This window comes from Ursus maritimus, unplaced genomic scaffold, assembly GCF_017311325.1.
Source record: "Ursus maritimus isolate PB19 unplaced genomic scaffold, ASM1731132v1 scaffold_14, whole genome shotgun sequence".
NCBI classification, from domain to species: Eukaryota; Metazoa; Chordata; class Mammalia; order Carnivora; family Ursidae; genus Ursus; species Ursus maritimus.
The window spans coordinates 67,282,281-67,300,404 of NW_024423786.1; the positions used below are offsets into that span (position 1 = coordinate 67,282,281).

General features: G+C 47.8%; 1 protein-coding gene across 3 annotated transcripts in view; it reads right to left on the reverse strand.

Moving 5' to 3' along the window:
* PIGL (phosphatidylinositol glycan anchor biosynthesis class L) overlaps positions 1-18,124 on the reverse strand; it is a 77,354-nt gene that overhangs the window by 11,901 nt on the left and 47,329 nt on the right. For all 3 annotated transcript variants that reach the window (XM_040630087.1, XM_008686010.2, XM_008686009.2), the window contains exons 3-4: positions 7,306-7,396; positions 536-603 (exon numbers count right to left, since the gene is read on the reverse strand). In XM_040630087.1, the coding sequence (XP_040486021.1) occupies positions 536-603; positions 7,306-7,396 (159 nt within the window). The remainder of the gene's footprint in view (positions 1-535; positions 604-7,305; positions 7,397-18,124) is intronic.

Sequence of the window (18,124 nt, forward strand, 5' to 3'; positions counted from 1 at the left end):
CAGGTCATGATCCCAGGGGTCCTGGGATCGAGCCCTGCATCAGGCTCCTTGCTCAGTGGGGACCCTGCTTCTCCCTCTGTCTGCCACTCCCCCTGCTTGTGCTCACTCTCTCTCTCTTTCTCTGACAAATAACTAAATAAAATCTTTTTAAAAAGGGAGGAAAAAGAAGATGAAGCCAAGAGGCACACTGATTTACAGAACTCAGTCCTTCAAATCTCCCCCATGTACTACATGGGGTTGAGAATTTGGCCCTAAAGCTCTCTGTGGCCAAAGCAAAGAGAGAAATAAGATGTTACCCCATTTTTCCGTAGGAGTTGAGGAGACAAAACAATAATAACTTAGGAAGGGATTTCTCACACAGAGGGCGTGGTGAGATGTAGTGAGTAATGTGGCCAGCACTGGCTCTCTGTACCTCAGTGGTCAGTTCCATGAGGCTCAGACAGTGGCGGGGGGGGGGGGCAGGGAAGCGCTTTAGAAACCATCACCCTGAGCAAATGAACAGACCCTTTCCCACCTCCAACATGCAGAGTCGTACCTCACAGCCGCATACAGAGCAACGTGATTGCGGTGACCACTGACTCCCCCTGCATCGAAAGTCACCACCTGTAGAGAAACAGGGTGGTCACTCCTGACTGAATTCTTTCTCCGCCTCAATTTCCACAGAGCATCCCCATCCCTTCGGCAAGAAAAGGAGCACTCAGAACCCTGAAATGTTTCCAATTCTGTGTTCGGAGCGGATCAGTGGGGTATAACCACTGCGTTGGCCAGTTGTGTGGACTGTGTGCGTGGGTTTTACTATTTACTCTTGTTCCGGGCCAGTGGAGCAGAGTGGAATTCGGCCATGATAGAAACCTGGGTTTAGAGTATCTTGGTTTCTTATCTCCCTGGCCATTTATTAGCACGTTTCGTTTTCCTGGCTGGCTGCTGTGTGAACTTCGTTCTTGTAGATGCTGCCTGATTTATTTGGCCCCTTTTCCTTGTGCCTTACTGAGGGCACAAAGGCTTTGAGGGACAACGTCCACCATGCCCTGGGGTTAAAATCACAGAAGTCTATTTACTATCTACTTATTAATGATAAGCTTAGTCTGGGTTCCAACATTTCATTTCTGCACAGACGGATTAAGAAAAAAACCCAAATAAGTTTGAATAATAATCATGTTAGTTTGGATAATAAAAAGAAATATAAAAAAGAGAACAGGGACTCAGAAAAAGGAACAGGAGTGGCTGGTTAGGGGTAGTGGAAAGAGGCAAGCTGTCTCCAAGGAAAGAGGACTAAAGGGACCACAACTGGAATGGGTATAGGCTGAGAAGGACTTCCCCATTGGTCTTCCTATTTTAAATCATAAAATGTTGACTTCATGTATAGAGAACTCTCTGTTACAGTGAGAACAGTGAACCTCTACTGGGCACAGGTGGGGGGACGGGGGCTGTAAATTAAAAGAAAATTTAAAGTCCTGTCAACAGATCCTGATTCAAACAAGCTGTAAAAACAAGCACAAAAAAACATATTTATAACATGAGACTTTTGGAAATATAAAACACTGATATTAAGGACTTGTGAATGTTTAGATGTGACAATGGCATTATTGTTATGTTAATAAAGGACTCATTGTCTATAAGAAATGCATGCTAAAATATTTAAATATGAAATACGATGCCAGGGCGCCTGGGTGGCTCAGTTGGTTAAGCGTCTGCCTTCGGCTCAGGTCATGATCCCACGGTCCTGGCATCAAGTCCCACATCAGGCTCCGGAGCCTGCTTCTCTCCCTCTTCCTCTGCCTGCTGCTCCCCCTGCTTGTTCTTGCTCTCTCTCTGTCAAAATAAATAAATAAAATCTTTTTTTTTTTAAGATTTTATTTATTTATTTTGACAGAGAGAGACAGCCATCAAGAGAGGGAACACAAAGGCAGAGGAAGAGGGAGAGAAGCAGGCTCCGGAGCCTGATGTGGGACTTGATGCCAAAGATTTGCTTCAAAATAATAGAGGAGGTGGGGGAGGTGAAGAGGTGTTTAAATGAAACTAATATTGACTGTGAGTTAATAATTACGGGAGCCGAGTGATAGGAACATGGAAGTTCATTAAACTATTCTCTCTAAAGTTGCAGGCTTGAAATTCTCCCTAATGGAAAATTAAAAAAAAAAAAAAAGAGTTAAAGGGTTATAAAAAGTGAATCATGGACACGTGTCATTATTCAGTGGTCAAACCCCGTAGAATGCACAGTGCTAAAAGTAGACCCTCATGTAAACTATGGACTTGGGGGTGATGATGTGTCAATGTTGGTTTATCGATTGTAAAAAATTGTGGGGGACAAGGAGTTTCTGTGTACTTTTTGCTCAACTTTGCTGTGACCCTAAAACTACTCTAAAAAAAATACAGTCTATTAAAAAACGTAAACCGTGGGGCACGCGGCTGGCTCTATCGGTAGAGCATGTGACTCTTAATCTCAGGGTCGTGAGTTCAAGCCCCATGTTGGGCACAGAGCCTACTTAAAAAAAAAAAAACCAAACCGAAAACAAAACGTGAAACCGTGTAACTCAAGTTACCTGTTCTGATCCCACTGTTGCATGGAACACAGTGTTGACTCAAGTCTACTCTTATCTCGGACCCTACTTAGCACCCCCCCCCGCTGTTGGGTGGATCACAGAACCCCACCGCTGGAAGTTATTTCAAGGTTCAACTTGTTGGTCGTCTCATTTGCAAGATCAGAAAAGCAATACCTGCTCTGCCTTCCTCCCGGGGTTGAGGTGAAGACACAACAGCACATGGAAATGCTTACGAGTGTGTACGTACAACAGGAAAGCCTAGAGCATCTCATCTCCAGGCCCGCTGCTGTCAGTAGAGTGTAATAGGGGGGCCAGTCATTACCCCGGCCATGCTGGAGAGCATTCCCTAGGTTAGGGGGGATTTGGGGCCCAGTGGCGCTCGGCTCAATCACTTTTGAAATTCTCCTAGGACTCTGTTTCTTCCTCATCCTGCATCTTCCTAGAGTCTCCCTCTTTCCTTCTGTCGCAAGGAGGGCTGAGCGGAATTGCATCCAGCTCCCTGGACTTTTGCAGATTTGTACGTTGCAACAGTGACCCTGCAGCTCTTTATAGAACTCCATCCCCCCCCCCGCCCCGAAGTTGTGGAAATCTCTGTTTGTTTGTTTTTTTAAAGATTTTATTTATTTATTTATTTATTTATTTATTTATTTGACACAGAGAGAGAGACAGCCAGGGAGAGAGGGAACACTAGCAGGGGGAGTGGGAGAGGAAGAAGCAGACTTCCCAGTGGAGCAGGGAGCCTGATGTGGGACTTGATCCCAGGACTCTGGGATCACGCCCTGAGCTGAAGGCAGACGCTTAACGACTGAGCCACCCAGGCGCCCCTGGAAATCTCTGTTTAAATGAAATCTTACTCAGACCCCAGGAGGTAATGGTGGGGCTGCTCTGGTTTCTCTATGGTGGTGGTTCTCAACTGGGGGCAATGTTGCCCCAGGGACATCTGGTCATGTCTGGAGATAGATTTGTTGTGATGACTGAGGGGTGTTGCCACTGGGTAGAGAGGGGGGCTGTCAGTGGGGAGAAACCCACGATGCTGTTAAGCATCAGTACAAGGCACAGGACGGTCCCCCACAGCAAACAATGATGGGGCCCCAAATGTCACGGTGCCCTAAGGGAGCAGGGACTCGGTGTGTTTGGTTCACGGCTATCTCGCCAGTTCACAGCAAGTAGTGAATATCATATAGCAGGTGCTCAATAAGTATTTCTTGAATGAAAGGTCGAGATAGGGGTCAGGCCCCGGACCTTGCCTGCTTGCCACCGAAAGCCACTACTGAAGCCCTAGGCTGCTTTCTGTAGAGGGCAGCATTACAATGCTCTTCAAAGCCATGTCCTGGCAGCTCAGCAAACATGGCGGTGCCGGGACCAGATAGCACCCGGTTTCCTTCCATCTCACGGTGCTAACAACTGCAGAGCCAGCTTTCGGCTTGGACGGAGGAGAGCTTCCGGTATCATCCCAGCACAGCCCAGGTGAGAATCTATCTTCCCATATCTTAGCTCAGTGCTCCTCACTCTGTCTCTGCTTCCGTGTTTGTCTGCTCTCATTGTGCAGCCAATACTTCCGGTCTGGAGGGGGCACCTGAGCCCTCTGATCCTGCCACGGAGTGACTTCTCACCTGTCTACTACTCAGCCTTCGCCCCTGGCCTGGCAGGGCCTGTGGGACTGTGGGAAAGCCCATTTCCCTGCATCATGGGGGCCGAGCGTGATTATGGCCACTTGTGTCCACACTGGCAATGGTCACAGCGCGGCCTTACACTCCTGCTGTTGTATTAAGTGCAGGCCGGGGCAATCATTCCTCACTGCACCGTGATAGCCGAGAATCTCCTTATTCACAGCAAGGTGTGTGAAGGAGCTATTTTAAAATGGTTTCCTTCTGTATGGAAATTAAATCGATTCAGGATCGTCCTGACGATAAAGGCCCCTCACTCGCTGGAATGAACGTGAGCACCTCAGACAACAGGAAAGAGCCCCGGGCAGCCAGGTGGTAGCTAACCCCCTGGGCAGTCTGGGGACAAGCATGGTCTGGGGTCTGTTCTCGTTCTTGGGGATATAAAAATGTCATGGCGGTCCTTGCCTTCATGGGCCCTCCAACCTAGTTCAAAAGTCATGGTCTGTACTTCAGACCCCTCCCTGGATGCTCAGAGCTGTGGTCAGCTGTAACACGGTCTACAATAGAAACCTGGCCCCTTGGCAAGGACCAATCCTGTGCACCAGTGTGCAGTACTCCCGGGCCAGACCAAAGGGGGCCAAGTTCAGAAAGACGGGAATTTATCTCACAAACGAAGTGACTGGGAAAACCAGCAGTTGTATGCACTGAAGCAGGGAAGGGATTAGAGTATTTGAGGACCGGTCCTGGGGAAGCCAGTCCTATGGGAAAACGGGGTCCCTGGGGGTATGGCAGCACAGTTCACACCCTCACTGTGTTCTTTCAGCCTGGCCCCCAAGACCAGCTCTGTCTCCACATCTGGGCTGTGGAGCCCTGATGAGTTCTGGCTGCATGGGCTGGGGTGGGATGGGCAAGAGAAGCAGGCAAACCCAGTCGGCAGGGCTGGGCCTTTGACTCTGAAGCCCGTGGACCCTTCCTTCCATCTTTCACACTCAGATCCTCTTGGAAAGTAAAGCTAGGAGGTGTAGGGCTGCCAGCTGTTGGTGGCCATTTTTTCCAGCCAGGAGAAAGAATGAAGCCAAAGTCCAGAGCACGATGGAGGACAGCCCCACCAGGAGCGGGGGCCCGCCTGCATCTCTGCCTGTACGTGAATCCGAGGGAGCCAGTCAGGTGCCCCTTTTGTCTGTGTGGATTATGTTTCAGTTGTGTTTCTGTCATGAGACAACAAGATGGTCTTCAGTAAACATAAATAAATAAATATAGGGGTGCCTGAGTGGCTCGGTGGGTTAAGTGTCTGCCTTCGGCTCAGGTCGTGATCTCAGAGTCCTGGGATCGAGTCCCACATCGGGCTCCTTGCTCAGCGGGGAGCTTGCTTCTCCCTCTCCCTCTGCCTGCGGCTGCCCCTGCTTGTGCTCTCTCTCCCTCTGTCAAATGAATAAATAAGATTAAATTTAAAAAAATAATAAATAAAAATATGTGAACACCAAAAAAAAAAAAAAAAAGGAAAGAGAAAAAGAAAAGAAAGGATGGAAGGAAGGAAGAAAAAAGCTACATGAAATATGCTGAAAGAAAAAGAAAAAAACCAGAGCAGTCTGACCAATATGTCACCGAAAACCTGCTCTTAGGAAAGGTCTAATAGGGGCAACCGGGCTGGCCCAGTCAGTAGAGCATGTGACTCTTGATCTCAGAGTTATAAGTTCCAGACCCACGTTGGGTGTAGAGATTACTTTAAAAAAATCATAAAATCTGGGGCGCCTGGGTGGCTCAGTTGTTAAGCGTCTGCCTTCGGCTCAGGGCGTGATCCCGGCGTTCTGGGATCGAGCCCCACATCAGGCTCTTGGCTGGGAGCCTGCTTCTTCCTCTCCCACTCCCCCTGCTTGTGTTCCCTCTCTCGCTGGCTGTCTCTCTCTCTGTCAAATAAATAAATAAAATCTTTTTAAAAAAAATCATAAAATCTTTAAAAAAAAAAGAAAGTCTAATAAATCATTTCACTCAGTGAATTCAGCACTGTTTCTGCCAGCAGAACTCATGAAAACATAAACCAAAAGATTAGGGCTTTAAGTGGTAGAATTTTAGGCATTAACGCATGAAGGATTATTATTATCACTTTAGAGGTGGACAGTAAGTCTTCTCAGCGGCCTTAATGTCGACCACTGGGCAGGCTCGGTCCAGAGGATCCGGGCAGAGCTGAGATGGGGGCTCCCACCCTTGTTCACCTCTGCAAGGAAACATGAATCTCCACTGTTGCTCTAGCTCTGATATGTTCTCCCTGCAGTGCATGTGAATACAGCCTTGTGTTTTCCAGAATGAGAAACTGATGCTCAAAATCCTATCTTCACCCCTTGCTGACCTCAGGCAAGCTTCTCAGCCTCTGGAAAGCTGAGTTTCCTCAATGTCAGATGAGAATTCCAGTAATATCAGCCTTTTAAAGTTAAAACGGTCCCTTGCATATGAAAATGCTTGGTAAAAAGGTGTGAAGTTCTGTACAGACAGGAGTCATACCTCGGGCTCCTGGGGCCCTGAGTTTTTCCAAGGCAGGACAGAGGTTGGGGTTGGGGATGGTTAAAGAGGACACAATTCGGAAAAAACCTCTTCCTCCACCTGAGACAGTTTGGTGACACAGTCTTACAAAAGGTGTGTTTGTTCCTCCGTAGGTTTATTTTTTTGTTTTTCTTTTTTAATATTTCATTTATTTTTATTATTTTTATTTTATTTCATATAAATATGTAAATCTATTTATAATAATTTATTTAAATAAATATATATTATATATAAATATATAAATAAATTTATAATTATTTAAATAAAATTTTTATTTATTATTTTCTAAAATACATTTTAAATATATTTATTATATTTACTTTTTAAAGATTCTACTTATTTATTTGAGAGAGTGAGCAAGAGGGAGAGACAGAACGAGTGGGGGGGAGAGGCAGGGGGAGAAGGAGAAGCAGACTCCTCGCTGAGCAGGGAGCCTGATGTGGGACTCAATCCCAGGACCCCGGGATGATGATCTGAGCCGAAGGCAGACGCTTAACCAACTGAGCCACCCAGGTGCTCCCTGCTCTGGAGGTTTAAGAGAGCTCTAGGGGAGGGCAGCCACAGGTAAAGGTGTGACCGGGATCCCAGCTTTGCATTCAGGGAGGGTGTCCGCTTACCAGGTTGATGCCGCTTGCTTCTATGTGCTGGAGGAGGACGCTAGCCACACGCTCTGTGTCCCACTGCACACCTGGGTCATCTGGGAAGTCCCTGGAAGGAAGAAACACCTTTTCTAATCAGGTGTGAACTTCTCCCTAAGCTCTGGTAGGTGTGTGCCTGTCCCGTGTTAGGAACTGTACGGGGCGGGGGGGCACCCTTAAGGATCTGGATTCAGTGAAAGAGGTAAGACTGAGAAACGTGACGCAAGTAGAAATCAGTGCACACCTCCACACAACACACTTTTGGAGCTTTGCGCTCGCGGCTGAGGGGAGGAGACAGACGCCAGGGAGACAAGGCTTGGATCTGAAGCTGGGGAGACGCATGGGTTAGGAACAAATGTGGACACACCGCAGAATGGTATGTACCTTTACAAGAGTAAGAGCAATAGTGCCTTACGAGAAAGTACAAAGCTGTGTTACTTCATTTAAGCTCATGAACAGTGGGGGAAGGAGCCTTTCCAGGTGAAGTTATCTGACTTCAAGTCCGCTTGCAAGGTCGTGGGAGGTGGATTCGAACCCGGGCTTTCTGACTGCAGCGCCAAGATGTTCTAGCCCTAGGGAGCCAGCGACACCCTCCCTCCCACGGGGCTGCACCACAGTGGGGCTGGTCTCAGGGGCCGGCGTCTGCACCTTGTGTGTGTTTCTAGTCGGCCATACCGTAGCTCTATCCTCCTATGTCTCTTTGCTGCGCATCGACTGAGGGCATCACCTAGTATGAGGCCAAAGCCTCAATCTGACCTCAGTTGGAGGATATCATTGATGGTCTTTTTATTTGTTTATTGAATTTTAAAAATGTAATCTCTACTCCCAAAGTGGGGCTTGAACCCATGACCCCGAGATCAAGAGTAGCATGCTCCACCGACTGAGCCAGCCAGGCACCCCTATGCATAGACTTATAAATAGATACCCACCTCTCTCTGGCTCAGGTCCTGTGGCAACACCCACAGTGCTACTGAGAGGACACAGACTCTCTTTGCTCCCCACCAGACAAGCTGCTCTAACCTCTTTCTGGACAAAGACCACGCACTGACTGTCTTCAGACTCTGTTCAGGGGAGAGTCACTGAAAGCTTTTCAGCAGGAANATGACAGAAGCCTCGGCACTAAATAATGCATGTATTCCACCGCTTCACTGGCTACCTCTACCCAACCCCCGGGGTGCCTTCCAGAGAGGACAGCTTTATGCTTTTCTAAGCACTGTCCTGCCAGCCATCCCTGCAACTCTCATCATGTTCCTGCAGTGAGCAGGACAGACAGCTCGGCTGGTGGGGGGACGACGGGGAAAAGCGAGAAGGAAGGGAAGGACCTGTGCAAAGTCCAGCCTTGTTCCGTGGGAATGGAGCTGAATGTGGCGCGTGGAATGTGACTGACAGAGCAGAACAAGACTGCTGGACGGATACAGGAATCAGGGAAAACACCCTGGGGTGAAAACAGCTGCATACAAGCTCCTGGCTGGGAGGTCCACATGAACGTATCCAGGCGTCATTTTGGAAAAGGAGTACATGGATAATATTCACATGGAGAAGCAGTCTAAGAGAAAGGGTGGGAGGATCGTTGCTAAGTCTACTACTTCTCAGTTCTGAGTGCTGAGAGATGACTCCCTGAGTAGGAAAGCTCATCGCCACCTTCATTTATCTTCAGAGAAGTGGGATCTGCTATTCTAGGGCTCTGTACTTGGAGTGGGCTCAGGGGCGACTCCATGCTATTCTGACCATGGATAAGGAAGGTGGTTATTTGGGGGCCTTTGGAATATAAATATCCCCTCGGGGCCCCTGGGTGGCTCAGTCAGCGAAGCGTCTGCCTTTGACTCAGGTCATGATCCCAGGGTCCTGGAATTGAGCCCTGCATCGGGCTCCCTGCTCAGCGGGGAGCCTGCTTCTCCCTCTCCCTCTGCCCCTCCCCTTGCTTGTGCTTGTGCCCTCTCCCTCTCTCTCTCTGAAATAAGTGGCTGATGTCTTTAAAAAAAAATACATATATATATCTCCCCACTGTAATCTGGTGCATTTGATATGTCAGCATTGCTTTTGTGATGAGGTCCAAACCCCTCTTGGGCAGCTATTCAGCCATTCAAGATTTTCCCCGATCTACCTCCCATTTTGATCCAGTTCATTTCTCTTTATTTGAGAGAGCAAATAAGGTAACACTTGAAAACCGTAAAGGGATATGTAAATGTCAGAGTAGTGGCTGCTATCAGAGCATTAGCTTAGGCCCTTCCAAAAAAAAAAAAAAAAGGAAGACAGAAATCCCCCAACTCAGGAAGCCCCTTACAGAGCTCTTTACTGATTGTCTCCTGTAATGTTTAATGGAGACATATGAGATGACCCACTCAGGTAAAGCAAGAAATTACTAGAACATCTATCTTCTTCTATCTCTTTAAACTGCTACTTTGCAGCTATTTTTATAAGGTATCATATACTAACAGAGTTTAACACATATACAATTTAAATAAATAAGCCCACAAATATTGGAAGTGCGTACTCAGATTTTGTTTCTTTTGGGCAGACGATCGTGGTCAAAAATGCTTGGAGATGACTAGTCTAATCTGTTCATCCTACATTTTACTTTATTTTTTCCTGGATATTTATTTATTTATTTTAAAGATTGTATTTATTTATTTTGAGAGAGAGAGATCTGCATGTGCCCGAGCAGGGGGGAGGGGCAGAGGGAGACTCCCTGCTGAGCAGAGAGCCCAACACCAAAAGATCCCAGGACCCAGGGATCATGACCTGAGCCAAAGGCAGACGCTTCACCGACTGAACCACCCAGGCACCCCCAATTATAATTTTTTACAGGGAAAGGGTAGAGATTAAATCAGCCAAAGGAAGAGATACATAGGGCAGACTGTGAGAGGGTTCTGAATGTGAACGATCTATTGTCCTCTCCCTGGGGAGTCAGGACACGTGGTTCTGCCAGCATTGATGTGTGACAACCCATGGGGAGTACTGCCAACCAGGGAAGCTCACTGCAGCTTTGGTGTTCAGAGTTTTTATCGGGGCTCCATTGCTTAGGCATGATCGATCAATTGATTGTCCATGTGGTTGACCTCAGCCTCCAAGCAGGCTGACCCTGCATGGCCCAAAGCCCCCGCCCTAAAACCCCAAAGATACTGCTATTAGGTTTGACTTTGCAGAAGTCAAAGGCAGATTACTTCGCAGAAGCCAAGGGCAAAGGCCAGATCTCTCTTTGGGCAAAGCCAAATTCTTTACTATCGGCCTTCCTTACATTCAGGAATCGTATTGAACTTTTCTATCAACTATGGCCTGGGCCAGGGACCCCTCTTAGCACCTGATTAGATACAGCATTTCTTTCTTTCTTCCTTTCTTCCTTTTTTTTTTTTTTTTTAAGATTTTATTTATTTATTTATTTGACAGAGAGAGAGAGAGAGAGAGAGAGAGAGGGAACACAAGCAGTGGGAGTGGAAGAGGGAGAAGCTGGCTCCCCACTGAGCAGGGAGCCCCATGCAGGGCTCGATCCCAGAACCCTGGGATCATGGCCCAAGCCAAAGGCAGACGCCCAACCGACTGAGCCACCCAGGCGTCCTGAGATACAGCATTTCTATTATTTTCTATTGCTTTCTGTGTCTCCCTTCCTAATGTCAAAATATGAGAAGAGACCTGTGTCTCACTCTTCTATTTCTCCTGTGGAACTGGGTACAATCCAAGTCAAAGAACAATTTATTTGAATAAACAATAAGTAAATGAGCTTCGGCCATGAGCAAGGAATTGTATCAAGGGGCTTAATAAGCACCAGCTGGTTGACAGAAGTAGCCTCTCTTGGGCTGAGCCAAAGGTGGCTATACCAGCCTTTGGGGCTGGAACACACGAGTAAGAGGTTTGGAAGACAGCAACTTTATAAAACAGATTAGGCACCAAAAAATGTATGAATTGTGTACGGGAGCGAGGCGTCCCAGTGGGATCACCACCGCTCCAGACAGGGAAATAAAAAATTTGACACTGGGAACCTTCAAACAGATACAAAAATGACTCTTTCAGACCAGCTACCCGAGTGTTCTTTGCCCAAAATCCAACCCTCATCAACTCAAGGCTTGAGTCCAAGTAATAACATTCGCTGTTCCTCTCTTGTCTGATAGATGAACGATTCTGCCTTAGATAAACATGCTGGCAGAATGTAAACAGAAGTCAGTCAGCCGTTGGACCCTTCCTTGAAGAGAGAGTTGGTGAACGACCTTTGCCCCATTTTTCTTTGTCCCGTCCATCTTCCTGCTGGCTGGAGTTTGTAGCCATCTTGGCCCAGGAAGCAATCTCGGGTATGAAAGCCAGACACAACAAAGTAACCGAAAAGGAGAAGCCCTGAGCCTGAGGACTTTTGAAATGAAGGCACCCCACCAGCCCCAGATGGCACAACTCCTCGGGTTACAGTTATTGTGGGTTTTCTGTCATTTGCTGCATACATAACCAAATCCTGATTTAGATACGCCAAAATATGTAAAACCTCCACTTAATTGATTATTTAGGTTGTTCACAACTTTTATTATTACAATAAGTCTGTACCAAGCATCCTTATACGTAACTTTTTTTTTAAAGTAGGCTCCACACTCAACATGGGGCTCGAACTCATGCCCCAAAGGTCAAGAGTCTCAAACTCCACCAACTGAGCCAGACAGGTGCCCCTAGACATAACTTTTTGTATGCATCTCTCAATATTCCCTTTGGATAATTTTACAGAAATGTAATTTCTGAGTCAAAGGTGAAGTGAAGAGAACGTGTACAGATCTCTCTCTTAAGAACCCTGTTACGAAGGGTACGTGGAAAGTGTGTTAACTCAAAAGGAGTGTTTTGTTTTGCTTGTTTTAAGTAATCTTTACAGCCAACACGGAGCTCGAACTCACGACCCTGAAATCAAGAGTCGCACGCTCCAGCCAGGTGCCCCAAGGGAGTGCTTTTAAAAAGGAGAGAGAGAGATTTGTGCATCTTTTTTTTTTTTTTTAAAGATTTTATTTATTTATTGGACAGAGAGAGACAGCGAGAGAGGGAACACAAGCAGGGGGAGTGTGAGAGGGAGAAGCAGGCTTCCCACCCAGCTGGGAGCTGGATGAGGGGCTCGATCCCAGGACCCTGGGATCATGACCTGAGCCAAAGGCAGATGCTTAACAACTGAGCCACCCAGGTGCCCCGAGATTTGTGCATCTTATAAGCAGAAAGGAAAGACTCATAACTATAACTCATAGCAAGAACTCCATTCTTCCTAAAAATCTCAGGTGTTTTTATACCTATTTTCTTATCCCTGTGAGCCCCCTAAAAGTTGGGTTCATTTACTTTCTTTTACAGTTGGAAAGAGCTGGTCAGGAGAGAACCACGAGTTCCATGTGCAGACACACAGGTGCTCAGGGGGCTGGCTGATCGGGAATGTCACGGAATATGTCTCTCATCAGGACTCCAGTTTCATCTTGTTAACCAACCCTTCTCCTTGGAAATCCTGTTATGTAACTCAAGGCCAATGTGAAAACAGAAGTCAAGCCTCAAACAAGAGTCAATCTTTACCCTTAAGGAATGCTGGGGATTGCTCTTCCCATCTGTCGCAAATGTGAACCTGTGACAGATTCTCTTTGGCAAAGCACGTTTTTTCCCCCAAAGATTCTATTTACTTATTTGTCAGAGAGAGAGAGAATCAGGCAGAGGGAGAAGCAGGCTCCCTGCAAAGAAGGGAGCCCGATGTGGGGCTCGATCCCAGGGTCCTGGGATCGTGACCTGAGCCAAAGGCAGACGCTTAACCGACTGAGCCACCCAGGTGCCCAGAACACAGCTATTCTAAATAGCAGTTCTTTGCTGCTTCTTCCTTCCCTCAAATCCAGACCTGTCCAGGTCCACCAGGAATGGTAATAAAGTTATGGAGCTTAGAATTCCCAGGAACTTCCTTTAATTTTGGGGGGTTTTTCCTGCTATCTTAATGAGTCTGGAAATCTCTCAGAGCTGGCGTGCTTGGGTAAGCTCGCTAAGACAGGAAGCTAAGTAAGTGGCAGAAACAGAGGGATGTGGTGAACCGAAACCAAGTTTCTGGCCGGGGTTCACCCAAGTAGAGCCGAGATAACCACTTTGAAGAACAGAGGATGAGGAAAACCAGGGATTGCCCTTCCTTGGGGTGCCTATCTCTCCGTTCGGGAGAACTGCAGTCTGTCACGCCCTCTCTCAGCTCAGAAGTGGTAAAGCTGAGACAATGAAGTGGCCCGCAAGTTACACCTGGTCCCTAGACTTTCTAATTTAGGGACCACTCTTTCCAGCTCCATCTCACACCCGTCAGGTGGTGTTTCCCCACTAAGAAGCCAGCAATCGGGATCAGGGAATAAAGATGAACTTCCAAGGTCGTTCATAGAGAAGTCTGAGGACTGCATAAAACAGGAAAAAGGTCTGATTGTTGGAAGAAAACAGGCACTTTACAAAGCCAGACATGTAAGCTGCCAACATATATACTTCTGATTTTTTCAGAAAGAATCCAAGAAATGAGAAACGAAAGCAGGACGTCTGGGTGCAGGATGCTGTTCTATCCCCTTCTGCCCTGTTGGCAAGAGTTTCGGTTGCTGCATCTCAATGAGAAGGCAGTTTGGCCATACGTGATTACCTGTGCCCTTTGACCTTATCTTTCTAGAGATTCTTCTAAGGAAATAACTAAAGAGGCCTAGAAGATCACTTTCACTGCATTTATAGGGGAAAGTGTCTGCAGTTCTGAGGGTCCGCCACCAGGGAGCAGTTTCTCCAACTTCCTGAAGTGTGGCTCATGAAAAATGCTAAAGATAACACAGAGTTTTGGGGCAGGTTCAAAGCAAAAGCAGAGAAAGCATAGATAACCCAAGGTAAGGGATGTTAATGTGAAACAGGAAACAAAACAAAACAAAACAAAGAAGCACTCAATTTATTAAACTTTAATTTTGCTTCTGACTTCTCAGCCTGAAAGAATGAGACTTCTATGAAAGAGGAATAAAAATGTATTTAGAGGAACTGAATTTTGAAATTACAACGTTTCGGTGAGGAACTCTATATAAGGCCTCTGAATGTGTTCCGGTCTCCAGATACCCAGCCTAGGGCCTAGGGCCTTGACTGGGGAGGGTGTGATCCCCGGGAGTAGGAGTGAGCGACAGAGGGAGGGAGGCAGCGACAGAGGGACAGCCAACACAAGGATGGTCTTACATATGGACCTTGCTTGCGTGATCCTGCAGGACTGTATGAAAAGAACTAAGATGAAAAGCGTCTTAGTACTGTCCGTCCGGGAGGAAAAAGGCAGAAGTACTTATCTCCACAGGTGCTAACTCTCCAGTACTTTAGGGCTGAGCCTAGCGGGGGTGAGGTTTGCCTTGCTGCGGGATGACAAGGGATTTGCAGGGGTAAGGCGAGGGAAGGGGCGGGGCAGGAGGGAAGGAAGCCGGCCTGGGCAGCTTGCTCAGGGCCCGGCCATCAATCAGGGGTTGTTGGAGCTCATGAAGCATCACGTGCAGTTGAGGACCCTCTGCTGGGCTCAGAAGGCCCCTGAGGAGAACGAGATCAGTGTTTCAGACGCTACCAAAGGCAACAGAGAAAACCAGCTCTTGCCAATCTTTCGGCCTCACAACCCCTTCCCTGGGGTGTGTTTAGCAAACACGGCGTTATGACTGCTGGAAAATGCCCCAAACTTAGCCCTGCCCTAGACCTCAGTGTTCAGTAAACAAGCTGGGCCTCTCAGCCTGTGCGGGTTCATAAAAATAATGTTTGTTTTCCTCCTGGCCGAATGTCCTCCAGCCCTGACCTTTCCTACACATTCTAATGACTCACCCTGGTTGGCACTCTTTACGGCCGGCCGTGTCAAGAGAGTCATGGAAAGGCTCTGAAAATCTGTGGGCTGTCAGTGCCTGCAGTCAGAAGGCTCTGGCAAGGAGAGCCTCTCCCTTCCCGCCTCTCTCCAGGCTGCGAAAACCCGAGGGCCCAGGTCTTCCCTCCCCCCAGACCCAGCCTTGCTACCCAGAGTCCCTGCTGCTGGAACTCCACCAGGGTTGGGTAATAGCTTATCTCTCTGAAAACCGAGCCCCGCTTTTGCACACTGCACTCTGAACTTGAACACGGAGGTGCCTCGCACACCCTTATTTGGTCTTGTGGCTGGTACGGGCCGGGAGCTGGAAGGTTCAGCCCGCCCCTCCCCCCACCTCCGACACATTCTAAACGCGATTACTTCCTTTGTCATGCAAAGCGAGCAAAGGTCATTCAAGTTCAGGGCTTGAGCTGAGGCCCGCGGAGAGCCTGGAAGATTACCTGGGGCCCCAGCCGTCCCCGGAGGCCTCGGGCTGCAAGTACCGGCCCCAATGGGCCATTCTGGGAGGTCTCCTGTCCTGAGGCCAAGCTGGAGCGGGGCTGCTGGAGGCTGGAGAGGCCGCGGGAGTGCAAAGGAATTGCATCTATGACGTAGGGAGGTTGGAGGGGTGACATTCTAAAAGCTGGGCCAGGCAGCTTCTGGGGTGTCTCGGGATCACCAATGACTAGCCTCAGATAAACAGAGAGGAAAAGAAACACTGGGGTAAATGAGACCAAGGAGAAAGGAAAAGTCTGAGAAAAAGAAAGGAGACTGGAAAAAGGGGTTAAAAAAAAAAATCAGTCCGTTTTTATTAAGTGTGCGCTGACAAGGGCCCCCATCCTCAAGCATTTGGAGCCCAGACAAAGACCAAATGTCCCAAAAGACCTTTGTCCACAAAAGGCTTAAAGCCCCGATCCAAACCATAACATGGGGTTTTCCTTTCTCAGAGGACACAAAAGGGATTCCCAGATCGCGACTGTTAGGTATTGTACTGAAGGCAGTTACACTACCCCTGGGCTCACATGCCCTTCATATTACCCCCAAAAATAAAGTACGCAAATCCTTTAAAGCCCTTGAGAGAAATCTCTGTCGAGAAATTACCAATTTGTTGTCTAATGTGGCTACGGAAAACCAAAGAACCTGCTCACTGAACTCACTTCAAAGGGGTCAGAGAGTTTGGCTTGCCCCTTCCAGAAGGAGTGGCTTAAGAGGCATATGCCTGTACCCAACCCCCTCCTTTCCTCTTCCCCAAACCCTGCCGAAGACAGTGGTGGTGGGGATTGGGTTTGTAAGAATTCTCGGGTACACAGAAGGCAGAGGGCTCCCCTAAGCAGAAGGCTGGGTGGGACGATTTTGAATAGAGAAGCCAGAGCAAGGTGCATCACCTTTTACTGGTCGGGAAATCTTCTGATGCCTGAAATTTCTGCCTCATTGCTGTTTTTAAAAGAATCAAAATTAGAGTCACCTCAGAGAAAGGGTTCATCCGCGATTTTGGCCAGCTCCCCAAACCCTGTCATATGCCAGGAAACAAGACAAGACAGAAAGCCAGAGGGCAGGGCCTTGAATCCCTCTGGGCCACCCAGGGGCTTGCTCAAAATAAGCACCCACTGGAATCCCGAAGAGGGCAACTGGGCAGCTCTGGGAAAATTCTGAAGGCGGACATGGTACATTATCATTTACTTGACACTGAGCCCTCGGGCACGGTACGTTTTTACATACAGGATGACACAAGGGAGGCAAGTGGGCAGAAGGATCAGATAAGCTTTCAAATAATGAAATCCAAGACAAAAAAGCACTCTAAGGAAAGTCAAACAAATTGCTGTGGGGGTTCAGAGAGGGAAAATCAAAGAGGTTCTATGGTAAGGATCAAAAACAGTTTCATGAAGGGGCACCTGAGTGGCCCAGTTGGTTGAGCAGCTGACTCTTGGTTTCAGCTCAGGTCATAATCTCAGGGTCCTGGCATGGAGCCAAATACTAGAGAGAGGAAAACTGTGTGAGCTGAGGTGTGCAGGGTAAATGCAGGGCTGGGATTCGAGACTAGGAAGTTCCGTTTAGCGGGGGGAATCCTACGGCCCCTGTCACCTTATGGAAGAGTGGCGTACAGCAAGGAGTTCTGGAGAAGTTTCGGTAGCGAGTGGCCAGATCCGGTATGCTTTTGGAAATTCACCTGGAAACAGTCTGGGCAATAACTTGGGAAGCGAAGGATGGCTAGGTAACTACAATCTCAGTCCAGTCCAAAGGAAGTGGTCATAGGAATGAAAAAGAGCAAAGAACCAATGGCTTTGACAGAAGACGACTTCACCAGATTTAGCAGCTAATTAGATGGTATGAAGAAAGTCACATCAAAGATGACTCCGGTTTGGAACAGGAGGGACTCTAGTTTTAGAAACACTGCATTACGGTCAAATGCTGTCATTTCATTTAGTGATCACCTGGTGTGCCAATCCCAAGTGCCCGAATGGACTTTGAGATTGGTGGTACTCGATTCTAAAGAACTTATCCAGGGGATGCTTACTTTTTTAGTTTGTTTTAAGATCATCAAAATTCAAAGAGCACATTAAAAAAAGAAAATTCTCATAAAGAAGTTGTGGCCAGGGAGAAACTATCCTGGGATTGCCTCAAGGGTACAAGAGTCCTCCCTTGAAAAACTCTTGAGGAGGGAGAGGTGGGGGTGGGGAAGGACAGGGTTGAAGACAAGGAAGACAGTTTAGTCTAAGAGAAGTCAGGAGAGAGATTTAGTGAGGGAGCAGAGCAGTCAATGGGACCAGAGCTGCCAAGAACTCGAGGAAGATAGGTCTGAAGAAAAGGCCACTGGATTTTACCCCTTGAGAAGTCATTAGTGGGCCTCTGAAAGCAGCGCTAGTGAAATGGGGGGGCGGGGGCAGAAGCTAAAATACAAGGGCAGAGGACAGAGGGTGGTGAGAAAGCAGCACCAGAATCTTCTTTCATGAAGTCTGGGAGTGATAAGCCAGTGAGCGAGAGAAAGGAAGCCTAGGGTTCTACGATCTC